Genomic DNA, 16,328 nt, shown 5'->3' with positions numbered 1-16,328 from the left:
GTAACAGGAGGACAAGTCAAACACGAAAAGCACCCCCAAACCCAGTCTTAATCATTGTTCGTGAGTGCATTTCATTAACTGCTTAACCAAAGTTAGCTCCCCACTCTTCTCATCCTCCATGCCGATCTCTGCACTACTGAGTCGTCCTTCTAGAACGGAGTAGATCCTGCAGTGGCTTCCTATGACCCAGAGGATAAAATGAAATTCCTTTATACAGAGTGGGCTCACTTCCACTCTCCATGCCACCATAAATGCTTTTATTCCCAAGTTCAAGTCACACCAGACATTCCATCTTTTCATGTCATGCAAGCTCTGCCTGCCTGCCTTTGCACAGGCTAGCCCCTCTCCAAAACGCCCTTGCCCTAAACTTCTCTCTAGCAAAATCCCCCCATGGAACCTTCAACAGTCACTCAGTTCCCATATTACCTTCTCCGTATTACCTCCCAGTCTTCTCCCCTCTCCATTCCTACAATCTTGCCCTTTATACCTCTGATAGAATGAATGGTGTTACGTTAAGTTTATCATGTGAAATTGCCATCTTATTAGGACAAAACAGGCAAGTTTCGGCAGTATGTGATGTGATATTTGGTATCATCAAAATGTCATTCATTTCTATGCTAATGTGCTATTTCCCATCTCAACTGTAGTAAGGGAACGGCACTACCTTCTCTGTTTTCTCAGCATCTGGCACGGAGGTTGGCATATGGTGGGCCCTGATTAATGCTGGCTGGATGAATGAGCCCTGTTTGGCAAGCTTCCGTGCGCCACCTGTTCGGCCGTGTTGTGTGCTCTAACACAAAACCAAAATCGAATCCAGCACTGTTGTAAAATATCTTACAAATTTTTATTCCAGCCAAGCCAGGCTCAAGATGTGTGTCTGTGCAGGTCAAGTGGAGCATGAGAACATCTGGGAACATGCAGGCAATGGGGAAAGCAAATTGTTCAGGACAACTACCTTTCTGGCAGGAGAAGCAGAGTCAATAGTTGATGGAGAGGAAGAAGCAGCTGGATCAGGAGACGGGAGGCAAGAGGGAGGAGACGGAGGATGAGTGTGAGACAGGCCTTTAGAGAGTAGTTTATTCTGCACAGAACAGAAATAGAAGAAACAAGGATTATCCCAGGAGTCACACCTGGTCATCATGCCTCGATCATGCAGTCCCATGCCTGTGCAATCAAGGGGGCAAAGAAAGGAGACCCATGTCTCTGGACAACACAGAAACCCCTGTCTTTGGAGCCAGAAAGGATTATCTGCCTCCTGGTTATACAGAATTCTGCTGCAACTATTCCAGCTCCCTTGTCACACCAAAATAGCTCATGCAGATTCAATCTGTTCCTGCCTACATCCGCCTCAGACACCAACGCCAATTACCAAAGCCCTCACGCTGGAGCTTGGTATGAAGTAGCAGCTGCGAGCTTAGGAGAGGAGAACCCTGGGCTGCTTTAGGGCAGGTGGCCACAGCAGGGGCCTCTATAGCTGCAGCAGGCAACTGTGCTAGCGTCCTGGCAGGCATGTGGAATCCTAAAAATGAACGAAGTGTAAAGCATCCTTCCCACACCAATGATTCCACCAAGTAGCAGAAGATGTAGGTCTGAAGGAGACTAAGTGAAAACAGCAGAGAGGTAAGTTCTAGGGACAGGCGTGCTGTGAGGAAGGGAGGACTTTACACATGCACCCACCTGCAGGATCTCATTATCAACTCATTTCCTCTTGAGCACACACTCTTCTTTTCGCAAATTTCCAAATAACTACCTGGCTTGGAGGAGGCTGTACTTCCTAATTCTAAGGCAAAGCCATTCTTGTTGGCTTGAATTTATCCCATGGGGAAGTAGAGCTCCAGTTAACGCATATGGTTGGCCTCATCATTCAGTATCTTCCTGATCAGGGCCACAGGGAGATTTCTCTCCCACTCAAAAACATCACAAGCAACTGGGTAAAGGCACTGTGATTCTGCAACTGATGACTGTTTCCTCTTTGTGTTGACCCTTAGGAAGCTCAGAGCCTGCTTGGAAAATATCTAGGGTCTACTGGCTTGTGCTTCTGTTTAGTAATGCCTTTCTTGATCTGAGTTTACTTTCCTGTCTTAGTTTTCCCTTTCTCTTGATGTATTTACTTATTTTGAATCTTTGCATTTGGGTCTTTTTTAGATGCCAGCTTGTGTTATTTGATGGCTTGAAAAATAAATAGCTCCTCATGCTATAAAAGGAGGAAGGAGGAGAAAATTGAGCTCAGAGCCTGATTCAAGGTCACTTGGCTGGATGTCCAACATCTGGGTTCCTGGGGGCTCTGAAAGCCCCATGTTTACCTGCGGGAAATCCTCGTGGCCAAACATGGAGGCAAGGTGAGCCGCCTTCTCTTTAATGTTCTTTGTGTGAAATTCCCTGTTGGCCAAGTTCTGAGCCCTCTTCTGCAGTGAAGGTGAGAAAGGAGAAAGAAAAGAGAGAGAGTGACAGAGACTGAGACAGTTGCTTCCAAGAAGTGGGTGAGGGAGGCAGCCGGGAGCCTTGTCTGCTCACCACACACAGCAGGATGGGAGACAGGGCATGGGCAGAGGGAGGAGGAACCCACCTGGGTAGGAGGAGGGAGGGGAAGAAAGGAAGTCACCCAGACGTGGACAAAGACAGGGCAAACAGTGAGTCTTTCACCTGGAGAATCTTTTCCTCCACTTGCTGCAGCCGCCACAGCACCCCGGAAAGAGCCTGTGCCCTCGGGCGGGTAGAAGGCAGGGTAGCGAAATTTTCTGTCCCACCCAGCTGTAGGTCAGACTTGGCTCTGGCTCTCCAGGGCCTGCTCAGGCACTCGCTGCCAGCAGACACTTGCTTGAGCTCTCTGAGCACATGCCCGGTCACGACCACAGAAGGGAACTGGGAAAGAGGGAAAATTAAGCTTCCTTCCCTACTGTGGCCCTTTCACACCCCTCCCCCATGAGGGATCCCCCATGAAGACCAGAGACAAAGGGCGCGCCAGGTGCAACCCTAAGTAAGATTCCAAACCAGCCCCAGGTGTTGACTCTCCACCACCTGCAGCAAAATTGCCTGGCCTCCTCATTCACAACACACGGTCCCGGGCCTCACCCCCAGGCCCTGAATCAAAACCTCTACAATGCTGGTTCTCAATCCTAGCTGCATATTGACATCTAGGGTACTTAAAAAAAAAAAGACCCAATTCTGGGGCCAACCTCCAGAGATTCCGATTGGATTGTTCTGGACTGGGCATGAGACATTGGTAGTTTTTTAAAAGCTCCGCAGGTGAGGCAGACAGACATAAAATTGCGGCATTGTATTCACACCGACCTTACTCAACCTCCACCACCTGGGAGCAACACACAAATCCTAATGCTGACCAGACAGCTTTGTGGCTTATGGTCAATGATAGTGATTTGGTTCAGATTCCAAACCCAGGAGCACTACCTGCCATAAGCCACACTCCGTGACCGCCAGCTGCCTTCCTGCCCACTATGCAGGTCCTCAGCTACTCTGGCACCAGGAAGGCCTTTACCACATCCCAGCCTTACCCCTTCAATGGGTCCAGCCAAGTGGCCACCTGGGCCCATTCCAACATCACTTTTTCATTGATATGGAAATCAGCCTATTTGAACGGTCTGCAAATAACGCTTAGCATCATAGGGCATCATACAAAATACCCTGTGGTACAGTTTATTTTTCCCTAGTGGCACCATTGAGAACATGGTATTTGGTCAATTGATACCTCTGACTGGCTAAGGGATCAATAACATGTATTTTGTGATGTTGCATACTTGATTATTCTTACCTATAAGTGTGGTGACATCAAGGTATGTCCAGAAAATCTACAATCAGCTCTACTTGTGGTGTGGGAAGAGCCACTGACCCCACCCCTCTGGATCAAAGTCCCCTCTGGCTTCACCAAAACAGCATCCACTGGAAGGAGCCCTACCTGCCTTTTCAGAGGAGGTGATGGGCTGGGTGTGGCCTCCTCCAGCTTGAGGCAGCAAGAGTGAACAGGAGGGCCAGAGGAAGAGCACAGGACGGGCTTACCTATCCCTGAGACACAGCGTTCCTGGGAGAAGAAAGGCGAGTCCAAAAAAGCAGCCACAGGAGACATGAAGGAAAAGGTGAGTCAGATTGAGAGGCTCAGAAGGAGGAGAGAAGAGGAGCAGGGAGACGAAGTTTGCAAGTGCAGAGGAAGCACTGGGCTGAGCTCCTGCAAGCCAGGCCCAGCTGGGAAACTTGAGCCCTGGCTCCCTGTCCATGTGAACAGCAAGTCCTGGAGTCCCCTTCTCATGGACAATGTGTGAATCCCAGGGTGGCTTTGCTTTTGGCTCAGACACAGGGCCTTAAGCAGGCACTGTCAGAGCCCATGCCAGGCCAGGGTGGCTGGCCCAGGAGTCCACCTGGAAACAGAAGAGCTTCCTGCACACTCAAGGACAGGGATGCTCTGGTGCTTCCGATGGAATTGAGCCCTCATCAGCACTTGGGGACTGTGAGGGACCAAGCCTCCAGAATGGGCAATCAAGACAATTTGTGGAGAATTACAAGTCTCAAGGAAATGACCCCTTATAATAAAATCCCTTCCCTTCCTGGAGAAGGTCAGTTCTCCCAGGAGGGACACAGTCCACATCAAGACTAAGGAGACATCTATGGTTGCCTCTAAAGCTAACTAACTATAGAGTCTCATTCTGTCATGTGACAGGCGTTCACCACAGAAAAACCAAATCTCTTTTCCCAAGCTTCTGTAATGTGAAAACAGCACCCTAAAGGAAGTTCAGGGGAGCAAACGGAACCACGAGGCACAGACCTCGGAGCCAGAGTCAGGAGGAAGCCTACAGCCTGATGCAGCATTCCGTCTCCTCCAACCTCACACTGACCCCCATCAGACAAAACAGCCCTGCCAGGCTGACCCTGGTGCAGGGAGAGAGGGGAGCGCCAGGAAACACCTGGGAAGATGGCCTTCAATACTGTGAGCTCGGACTCAGTTCCTCTGGTTTGGATGGATCTTCTCACTGTAGACTTTGTACTTTCCCAGCCAGCCAGCCTCTCAAAGCTCCCTTAAACTGTATCATCTCAAAACTGGCTGCAAACCAAGCCATGGTTGGAAAGCAAAACCAAATTAGGGAATGGATTTATTTAATGCAGAACAACCATCAGCAAACTAGGCCTATGGGCCATATCTGGCCTGCTCCTGTGTTTTGTAAATAAAGTTTTATTGGAACACAGCCAGGCTCGTTTGTTTAGGTATTGTTTACTGCTGCTTTCCTACTATAATGGCAGAGTTGTAACAGACAGTAAGGCTTCCAAAGCACTAAAAATCTGCTATCTGGCCTCTTACAGAAAAGTCTGTTGACTCCTGATCTAGAAGGAGTCTCCTTGAGACCAGGCCTGGCTGGCATATCTGAAGTCTACCAGTAGCCAGAACATTCCTGCTGAAAAGTCACCAGGAAGTCAGTCCAGTGAATATTTGACATGACTCACTTGCTTCATGAGTGAGGGGTTCCGAGTGCTCTCCTCAAACTTGGCCAGCAGCTGATTCGCCATGGACTTGACTTTGTTCTGATTTCCACCTTCTTTACTGCTCCCACACTCTTGATTGGAGCCCACGCTACGGCTGGAAAAGTTTGAAGGCTGCAAAGGTTGAAACGGGACACTGATGGTTGGATCCTGGAATCCAGATATCAGAAAGCAGACTTGGGGACTCAGGATGTGGGACTAGTTTCCTGCAGAAGGGCTCCCTCCATGGTCTGAGGAAGGGAGGCACAGGCAGCAGGGCCACCCCGCAGAGGCAATGCTCACAGGAGGGATGCAGGTTTCCAAAGGATGAGCACAGCTAGGCTTGGGAGCCAGGCGGTTGGGGTTTGAATCCCGACTCTCATTTCTTAGCCCTGTGATGTTGGCGACTTACTTTACTTCTGTGACATTTTTTCATGTATAAAATGAGAACAGTAATCTATTTCACATGATTACTGCAAAAACCAAATATAATCATAAAGTGTTGAACAAAATGGTTTTCAAAAATACATCATCTGGCTGAGAAGAGGAGAAGAGCGGGGGCGGGGGGACAATGAAGGAAGCAGGGTTGGGGGTCACTCAGGCAAGGCCTGGGCTCTGGAGATCTTTCTCCACTCTCCTCTGTAACCACCCCCAGCTTTAACCAGCCCTGCTCTATTTTTGCTATCTTTTTTAAGAAAACTTTTAATTTAGAAACAATTTTAGATTTACACAAAAGTTGCAAAGATAGCACAGACTGTCCCTGCATACCCTTCACCCAGCTGCCCGCGGTGTTAAATCTGGAATAATTGCTCCTGTCATCAAGATTGAGAAATTAACATTGGCACAATACTATTAACTAAATTATACACTTTATTCGGATTGCATCAGTTTTTCCACTAATATCTTTTCTCTGTCCCAGGATTCAATCCAGGATCCCACACTGCATTTCATCATCCTGTCTCCTTGGTTTCCTACAAACTCTAACAGTTTCTGTTACAGAATGACACTTTTTGAAGGGTACTGAGCACCTGTTTTATAGAAAGCCCCTCAATCTGGGTTGGTCTGATGTTCTCTCATGATTAGACTTCCGGGAAGGACACCACCGAGGTGAAATGCTCTTCTCATTCCAGAACAGCGGGGTGCATGATATCAACGTGACTTATAGGTGGTGATGTAGACCTTGGTCATTTGGTTATGCTATTTTATAAAACGGAGTTCCATATAAGATTTCTCTAGCTCATCTGCTAACAGTAAAAAATTGAAAATGACCGGTGTTTACTAAGAACGTCTGTTCCCCCTTACTGCGGGATCTCCTCCCACAGGCCTCAGAAGTATAAACGGTGCTGCCACAGCAAGTGGGTAGTAAGTTTTCCCAAGGACACCAGGAATGTCCCTCACAGGAAGAGACATTCTCACGACAACAAAGTTGTGTTCATTTAGAAGAAATTCACCAGAAAAGGCAAGCTATAGTTAATTTTTTAAAAAAGATCCCTAGGTGTGGCAGCCCCATGGAAACCTTTTATGTGGAGCCACTCTGAGTATCGGACAAACACAAACCGAAGAGGCACACCCTCCTTCAAAGTGAAATGTAACTGTGCACAACAGTACAGGCTTGAGTGGGAAGGGGTATGCTTACTTGAGTGATCACTGTTCGTACAAGACCTGGCCCAGGACAGTGGGCCAGATAGGCCAGCACTTTCAGACATCAACAGGCCTACAAATCACCAGGAAATCAATCCTCAAAAGCAGATTTGCTTTCCGTAGGTCTGGGGTGGGCCCTGAAAGCCTGTACTTCTAATAAGAAACCAGCTGCTGACTAAGAAGACTCCCCTAAGCTGGATCTTGGATCACATTTTGAGTAGGAAGAATTTAGAAAGAATATCGCTTTGTTAAAACTGAGTTTAAGCAAACCGTTGCCCCAGGAGACTGTCCAGGGCCATCTCAGAAAGGGTAGACACAAACCAGATTTCTTCCCACTCCAACTCCTATGTTGCCAGTAACAGAAACAACACTCACATACCCTTACATAAGCCACGGGTGAAAGGCAGGAAAAGACTTCTGCCTGAGACAAAGTGTACCCAAGGGAAGCTTCTTGGGAACAGGCAGGAGCAAATCCCATGTCCTGAAGCTAGAGAGCCAACACCCGTAATCTGGGAAATGGAACGTGTCTGTAGCCCTGTGCAGCCTCTGCTTCCTCTCTGTGTCTCTATTTGCTGGCTTCTTGCTTACACCACAGCCAAGAGGTGGAGAAGCAACAGTGCTTCTCGAAGTGCACCTTCAAGAAGCTCTAGGCAAATGTTCAACCCAAGGTGTTTTGAACTCATTGGGTAGAATGGGTTTGTTGATATTTTAAGATGTGAACTGAACTTGTTTTCCTTTGTCAGTGCTTCCCTTTGACCATCACAGATAATGGGTTGACTGGCTGGCTGCTGCTTTCCCCAAGGTGAACCTCATGACTCTATTTATTATAAAGCTCACTGTTGTGAGATGCAGCAAGTCAGACATGAACAACCATGTCAGCAAATATACAGCAATAAAAACCCTTTGACCATAAACAGTAGAAAAGTCCCTTCTACCTCCTATCCATCGGATATCAATGTATTATACAGCTCATCCCTCATGCCTCTGTGTCATCATTTTGAGGTCAGCCAGCAGGCTGGCGAAAGCTGGCATCCCACACTTCGCTGACAATATGCATGCTTATGGAGTTGGAATGGTTTTTTTTAAATGATGTGTATATCTCAGGTCTCTTTTAAAAGCTGCCCGGGGAAGCAGGAACTGATACTCCTTCCGCTTGATCAATTTTTCAGAAGCAGGTGAGAGATTCAGGCTCTCCTTTGACAAAGTAACCTGTAATTTTCTTCTTTCACCAGAAGGTGGCATTTGTGGGCACCAGGACATTTGCCTTAAAGACTAGAAGCAAAGGAAACGCAAAGGGATACAAATGATGATTGGGAGAAAAGTGGGAGTGCTGATGCCTCTTTACTATTTACTATTAATAGTGGTTGTATATTGATTAGCATGTATCAGATACCATGTTCATCTCATTCATCTTTAAAAGTCCTGCAAAGTTTCATGTATTTCAAGTGTATCATTGCATGTTACAGACAAGAACATCCTGGGAGGTTGTGTCTCTCAAGGTTACATAGCTAGTAAATAGTGAAGCGAGATCCAAAACCCCAACTGTTTTTCCATCACGCCAAGTTTGGAACCCAGTGGTTCATGAGAGAGGGAAGGAACAGGGCCAGGCTGCTATCACAGTGAGGCCGCCTGTGGCCACTGGTTGTCAGGAAACAAGCCTCTGTTTAAACCCACACTGTGTACACAAACCTCGTCCAGGTTATTGAAGCCCTTCCGCCTCCGTTTGTTCATGTCATTCTCTCCGATTTGACCATCCACCTGCAATGGCCAAGAAAGCAGGGTGAGCTCAGGGGGCCACGAAGGGCTTCAGTCCCACTAAGATCCCTGAGGGTATAGGGCTGGCTTTGAGCTGGTGCTGTGGATGTGTCCCTGCCCACAAACAGCTGTCAGCCTACAGGCAGGCGTGGTAGTCAATTACTCTGCACTGTGACAAATGCTGTCACAGAGTTTTGTTCAGGCACAGTGGAGAGAACCTCACGCCACCTAGCAGCCAAGGCTTTGTCAGAAGGGGCCAGAATTACATCCCAAAAGATCTTCATGAAATATCAAAGCAAAAAGAATCCCAGTGACATAAGCAGGACAGGGACGATCTCCATTGCAATGTGGCCTTGGGCTCGGAGCAGTTCAATGCTTTGCCCAAGGCCACAGCCAGGTCTGCTGATGCTTTCAGTGTGGAGACCACCGGGGGTCTCTCTGCACCCAGGGAGCCTCTCTCCTACAAGAGGGTGACCGGCTTCAACTTACATGGACTCTCAGGGCTCAAATAAGTTGCCCAGGGATTTGATGGCAAATCAAGTCTGCAAATCAGTCAGCATCACAGATACTAGTAAACAGTATTTTATTAACTTCAAATAAGCATTAACTATAGCCTGATGACTAGCCTGACCATACAGCCTGGTTTGCTGGAGGTGGGGGTAGTTCTGATTTACTGCTGTTTAGCCCCAGCCTGATTGTTAACAGTGCCCCCTTCACTGTCAGAAGTCTCCTGGTTTAGATGACACATGACATGGTTGCCCTATGAGAACTCCTCACATCCCACTCTCTGCTGCCTGAATCTGGCCATTGAAATCCAGAAAGCCCTGCTCTACCCAAGCCCGTTACATCACCCTGCAAGGGCTCCCTGAGGGCACTCAGCTGTCAGGCTTGTCTCCTCAGGGAATGAGCAGAACTCTGGAGGCCGAGCTGATGCTATGGCTGGAGTAGGAAAGACTGAATTTAGTAACTCCTCTGTACCCATGGGTAAGTCTACCCTTGTCGCTGGGCTAGGGTCCACCTAGGCTCCCCCATCCTTTTCTAGGGTAAGACCTCTCTGCTACCAGTCTTCAGCCACTGGAGCCTTCTCCAAAGAGCAAGCTCTGTCAGAACCAGGGAGCCATGTCCCACTGACCATAGATCGCTTCTTCAGGGAGCCTCCTACTGTCTCAGAGGGGCCCTGCATCGCAGGCCCACATTAAATTCAGTCTTTCTACCATTTTAGATGCAGGGGGAAGTGCTGCAGACCACCTGCTCACCTCAAACCCAGGCATACAGCCCAATCAGCCCCATAAATCCTAATCTACCCAATCACAGGAGGATTCTTTCACCTCCGGGTTGTTCTGAAACAACAACCCTAGGTATAGGTGCCCCAAACACAACCCAGTATGCACCCCCTCCCTCCAACGGAAAGCACCTGTCTCTTGTCCTCTTCCTCATCCCCTGCCCTCTCCCCACATTTACCAGCACCAGATTGTTTTGTTTTTAAAGACAAGATCAACCATAGTTTAGTCCATTGATATTTGCTCAAAAATTTGCCCCAGGCAGCACAAAACAACACATCAAAGGGCCCTGCCTTCTCTTGAACATTTTCCTCAGCTTCTAATAAATCATTATTCTGTGAATGGAAATGATTTTAAGCCCAAAGCTTGGGCAAACACCAAGAGAAACAGATGACCTTATTTGCAACAATGTTGGGTCTTAGAGGAACAGGCTGTCTGGACCCCCAGCTCCACAGCCTGGGAATGCTGCTCTGGCCAGCCCAAACCTGGGGCCTGTGAAAGTACAGAACGTCCTACCCAACAAGAATGCTTCATGCATAATCTTAGGGTTTTCTGTTGTGTGTGTTTTTTTTTTTTTTTTTTTTTTGAGTTCTACATTAAATGAGGATTTGGCTTTTCCTCCAAAGGGCAAAACATTTTACTCTCTTTTGTACTCAACAAGTGAGACTGTTCCACTGGAGCCTAGATAGATTGAAGACAGCCATATTAGCCATGGGCTTATGAAGGGTATTCCTGGGAAGGCCGTGCCCAGCCAGCAGCTCCTAAGAAGACTCCAAATCCTTCAGGGGGAATAAAGGACATGGACGGGGACAACCTCAGCCTCTCTGACCCACCCTGACCCATGGGACAACCAAATGTAGTCTCTGGAAAAGTTAGCAACACACATATCCGAATGGTTTCTACTTTTCTTTATGAATTTAACACTGAAGCACTGACTAAGAGCTAGGCTAAAACAAAAAGGTTAAGAACATTCGAACCTAGAGATTTATCTAATTTTTTCTTATCTGTATATCTATATTTGTGAACCATAATTGCTTCAGTACTCCCTTTTCCTCAGACCCTGTTTCACTCTACAAAGAATTGAAAGTACAAGAAGAAAGAAAATACTTATTGTGCCCAAAGAGAACATGAGAATAAATAACTTACGTTCTTTTCCCATTAAGGTTTCCAGCTCTTCTGCCCTAAGAACACTTTCTTATCATGATTTCCCAATGATTTGAAAGAGTCTATATACCAAAAGGCATTTATTAAACTAATTCATTTTCCTATAAAAAAATCAAAGATGTAGATCTGCCAATCTGAACATTTATTTGATCAGCACAAGATAACCATGTTCCCATACTGCCCGAGTTAATGTGATTTTAGCTCAAAGCAAACAAACTTTATATTTAGTTAGCTGGTATAGCCTAGCCCAGGAATAATTTAGATATGGGTCATAGGAAGAGAGGTTGGCCATTGCAGGCTATGGTTTTGTTGATTTGGGCAGCAGCTGTGATAGTTGGGAAGATGGCCAGTGATATCAGCAAGAGAGCTCTTTCTTCAAGGAATCATGGATTTGAGTATTGGTACTAATTATTTCCCAGCTGTGTGATCTCAGGAAAACCATCCAACTACTCTGACTTCAGTTTCCTTAACTCTAAGAAGAGATCTTCTATTGTTTAGTTCATAAGCTGTTGTGAGAGTAATGAAATCACAGACATAAAACACTTCTTAAACTATAAAGTGCTAGACAGTAGTCTCCCCTCATCCATGGCAGATACATTCCAAGGCCCCCAGTGGAAGCGAGAAACCGTGGATACTGCCAAACCCTAGATATGCTGTTTTTTTGACCTAGTGACTGAGACAGCTAAGGTGATTAATGGGTGGGTAGCGAGTGCACCGTGGATATGCTGGACAAAGGGATGATTCACATTCCAGGCATGATGGAGTGGGATGCTGTGAGATTTCATCATGCTACTCAGAATGGTGTGCAATCTAAAACTGTGAATTGTTTCTGGAATTTTCCTTTTAATATTTTTGGACCATGGGTGAACACAGGTCACTGAAACCTTGGAAAGCAAAACTGCAGATAAGGAGGGTACTACTGTACAAGTGTTAGACACTATTGGTGAGGTCAGTGTTAGTCACAGAATTTTATTTTATTTATTCTCTTTTTGGGGACAGGGTCTTGCTGTGTTGCCCAGGCTGGAGTGCAGTGGTGTGATCTTGGTTCACTGCAACCTCTGCCTCCCGGATTTAAGTGATTCTCATGCTTCAGTCTCCCAAGAAACTGGGACTACTTGTGTGCACTACACCGCAGGTTAATTTTTGTATTTTTAGTAGAGACAGGGTTTCACTTTGTTGGCCAGGCTGGTCTTGAACTCCTGGCCGCAAGCAATTCGCCCACCTCGGCCTCCCAAAGTGCTGGGATTACAGGCATGAGATACCGTGCTTGGCAGAGTAACAGAATTTTAAACATCTGAATTCTACTTCTGGCTTTGACATTTACCACCTACATGACTTATCAAAATGTAATCTCCCCAAGTCCAAGTTTCCCCATCCAAACATTGGCATGAAAATGTGTTCCCAGCCTTCCTCCAAAGGTGACAAGAGCAAATGGGATGTATATGAAAGTGTTTTGTATGCTGTAAAGGGCTCTATTGATTGTGGTTGCAGTACAGAACCAAGTGTTCAAGCCAGATCGCTTTACTCATCTTTTGAGAAAATAAGCGTCTTCATTTAACCATCATTTCTAAAGGAAGAGAACTATCATTTACTGAGCACCTTCCACCTGCCAGACACAGTGCTCAGACCTGCGGCACACATTTGCTCGCCTCATCTTTGCTGCAATACTATGATGTACATGTTGTTACCCTCATTTTTCAGACAAGCAAAGGAGCTTTCTGAGAGGCTAGAACATTTGCCAAATCCCCAGCAGATGTAAATCTGTGTTTGTCTGCTTGACTTCTAACTGCATTCCCAATCTGTAAATCAGCTCTGAATCCTGGACTGAGACTGCACAGAGGAAAGGAGAGAGAACAGCTTCAGCCATGACCTGCGGGCACCTGGAGGGGTACTCCAGGGTCCTGTGCTGGCCTGGCCTTGGAAAGCGGCACCCTTGACTCCCCCAAGGCTTCTTTAAACCTCTGCAATGAGAAGTCCTGGAAACCTAGTGGGGAGCTTTGGCTGCTGGGTGTGTGGTTCTGTGACAGAAGTCGGGGAAGTGAGGTGAGAGGAAGTTCATAAGGCAGGGTCCTTGCTTGTTTCATTCACTGCTGCAGTCCCCGTACTGAGGAGAACTCCACATAAAATAGGCACTCGAGAAATGGTTGTCGAATGAGTGGATGGAAGGAAGAGGCACCTTCGCACATAATGCCACCCGGCTCTTCAGAAAGTGTCTGTGCAGGTGGCTCAGGAAGAGGAGGGTTGGGAGGGGAACCTGGACCACTCAGACCGGACACTGAAAACGTCCGTCACATTTTGTGAATGCCACTCTGTCAGGGACCAGTGCTGGAGGATGAGGAGGACCTGGCTGAGCAGGATCAACCCTGGGGCCACCCACCTGGCTTCTGGGATGAGCTCTCCAGGGACAAGCGACAACTTCTGTTTTATCCCCCAAGGAGTGGGCTCAGGATGGGACAAAAAGTAGTGCTCTGCATATGTGTACAGTAATGACCATAGTGGCCATAAGTACAGGTGCCACCATGTATGGTAGGTCTAGGAGAGTAAGGGTGGGTATTGTGAGTCTGAAGGTGTATGTCTGTGTGTGTGCCATGCACACAGGAATGATAGACGCCATGGTTATATGTTCGGGTGTCACCTGCATGCATGATGATAAGAGCCCTGGAGCCCCCAGGAACTGTCCCTTGCTATGAGGCTTTTAGATGCTCACCAGGACCACAGACAGATCTGCAGAAGCAGACCAAGGGCCTTTTAAGGGAAAATATAGTCCCCAAGTTCTCCTTTTTCCAGGCGTGGGCTGCCCAGTTTTCAGAACGAATCAACCCAATGGGTTGCCACTCACGGTGGGATGGAAAAGTTACTCTCTCTAAAAGTAAACAAGATCCTTGATGGAGAAAAAGGCCTTTCATTTTGCTTGAAGTTGATACATCTTGCTTGGATTGCATGTTATCAGGAAGATAAGATTAGGGGGAAAAGAAGAATTTAACGTCAGTGAAAATCAGGAGGGAGGTTCTTAAGCCTGACTCAGCAGAGAACCAGCGTATCCTCTTCAGATAAAGATGCCACATTATAAACAAATGTGCACTCACAGCTCAATTCCCATATCAAGATATTCCTCTGGAAGATGGAGAGGAAGTTAGTGGGGGGCAGGGAGGAAGGTCAAACACAGATGCACCTACATGTACAGATATTGTCTGTATTTGAGGGGAGGGCTATTGTATAGACTCGTGCAAGCATGCCTGCCCTGTAGCTCCACTCCAGAAAGGCTGATGAGCAAGGTCATTGAGGGCTGTGTGTTTTGTTGTACTGATATCTTGGTGTAAATGTGAAGGAGCCCCTATGTACAGACGTGGAAGTATGCATGGATTTCAGAGTCTTATGTGCAGACATCCCCTGTGGCTGTGCAGGACCAGACCAGGGTGGACTCAGCGTTCTTTGCTAGTGGGAAATGTTGAGGCCAAAGAGCATTGCCATTAGATTCCCAAATCAAAAAATCATTCAGATACAACAAGGTATCTGGTAGGATGGGGCGAAGGAAGAAGGTACTTTCTATGTGGCCCTGATCACTGTGCTGGCATTGAATGGTAGACAGAATGCAGAGGTATCTCAGTGATGGCCAAGGCACAGTGTGGTGACCCAGTAGCCTTATGAAAGCACCCAACCTACCCAGAGGAAACGCTCCATCGCTCTGAGAACAAGTAATGTCCATGCCAGGCACTTCACTCAATGGCCACATCTCTACCTATCCAAAAATGGGGCAGAGAGCAAAGATTAAATGAAGCTGGGGGAGAGAACAGATCTATGGGCCTTGACTCCTCTCAAAATGGGTAGCCAAGGGACACACCCTGAAGAAGACTGAACAGGATTCAAAAGGGGCCAGAATTGGGCTGGGCAGAACCCTCCACCGCAAGCATTTTCTAGCAGAGCCAGAGGGAAGTGAAGTAAGGCCCTCAGCCCTTGGAAGGCCTGGCCAGCCTTGCTGATTCCTGACTTTTAACCATCCCCAGGTCCCAAGCCAGTGCTGGCCAGGCTGTTTCAACTCTGTCACTCCGTAAACAGAGGTGTGGTGAGTGAAAGGTTGAAACATCCCTCTCCAGTTCCCTCTGTGGGCCAAGCGGGAGAGACGCAGTGAATGGAGAAAGGCAGTACATGTCTGGCTCAGAGAGCTTCAAGAAACACTGACTGGCTTGCCTGGGGCCAAACAGCCGAAGACAGGGGTCCTTGGGCTGGAGGTAGAACAAGCTGACCACTGGTATCCAGAAGAGAGCCCCATTTGCTCAGTGGGAACACGGTGGGCAATGCAGCCCTCACAAAGAGCCTCTAGGTGGGGCCAGCTCAGAGGCGGAGAGCGCTGGGTGCAGCTCATCATTTTAATTGCTTTGTTGCCATCTTCCTTGCCCAGCTAAGGCCTTGCTAGCCCATTCCTTCCTAGAGCTAGGGAGCCACAGAAGCATGAAGTATCCTGCTCCTGGAGTTGGCAAAACAGCTGCTGCAGCATCCCAGGGAGCAGGGAGTTCAGGCCTCAGTGGAGACAGTGACCACTGCTCACACAGCCCAGGGAAAGAAGGAGGCTAGGCAGCCCCACCCCCCTGGGCAGAGGGGCTGACTGGATATGGCTGCCTTGGCCAAGCTAAAGAGACTGTTGGCCACCTAGAGAGACTCAGAAACTTGCAGAGGCCTCCAGCCCACTGTCTTGTTGGTGGAGGGCACCCTGCCATGCTGGGGAGGGCAGGCAAGCTCTGGACAGGTACTTACAACTGCCCCCACCCCAAGCCACTCCTGCTCCCTCCAGTGCCTTCACTCTGGTCCTATTCTCCTCCACCCATCTTCTCTTGTCTGCTCCCACTGACCACCCCAGGAGCTCCCCACTCTAGTCCTAGAACTCTGACATTTGCCATCTGCCCCAATGCATCCACATCTCATAGCCTGTCCTCAGCCCTCACCCTGGCTGGCTTCCCTGTTGCCTGGCACAGTCTCCAGGGCCCATCCCGTAGAAGAGCTCTCCTCCCTGAGCTTCCCAACTCCCTC

The 16,328-nt window shown here is 47.9% G+C and overlaps 1 protein-coding gene across 4 annotated transcripts in view; it reads right to left on the bottom strand.

Moving 5' to 3' along the window:
- Positions 1-16,328, bottom strand: part of MICAL2 (microtubule associated monooxygenase, calponin and LIM domain containing 2) — a 186,283-nt gene that overhangs the window by 18,668 nt on the left and 151,287 nt on the right. For 3 of the 4 annotated variants that reach the window (XM_011971494.1, XM_011971495.1, XM_011971496.1), the window contains 6 exons: positions 8,794-8,862; positions 5,449-5,598; positions 3,914-4,036; positions 2,644-2,862; positions 2,304-2,405; positions 956-1,081 (listed from right to left, as the gene is read on the bottom strand). In XM_011971494.1, the coding sequence (XP_011826884.1) occupies positions 956-1,081; positions 2,304-2,405; positions 2,644-2,862; positions 3,914-4,036; positions 5,449-5,598; positions 8,794-8,862 (789 nt within the window). The remainder of the gene's footprint in view (positions 1-955; positions 1,082-2,303; positions 2,406-2,643; positions 2,863-3,913; positions 4,037-5,448; positions 5,599-8,793; positions 8,863-16,328) is intronic. The other variant, XM_011971497.1, reaches the window with a different exon arrangement.

The sequence above is a fragment of the Mandrillus leucophaeus genome, unplaced genomic scaffold (genome assembly GCF_000951045.1).
Source record: "Mandrillus leucophaeus isolate KB7577 unplaced genomic scaffold, Mleu.le_1.0 Scaffold1228, whole genome shotgun sequence".
NCBI lineage: Eukaryota > Metazoa > Chordata > Mammalia > Primates > Cercopithecidae > Mandrillus > Mandrillus leucophaeus.
The sequence above is the reverse complement of the archived record's forward strand: the minus strand, read 5'-3'. Positions and strand labels throughout refer to the sequence as shown.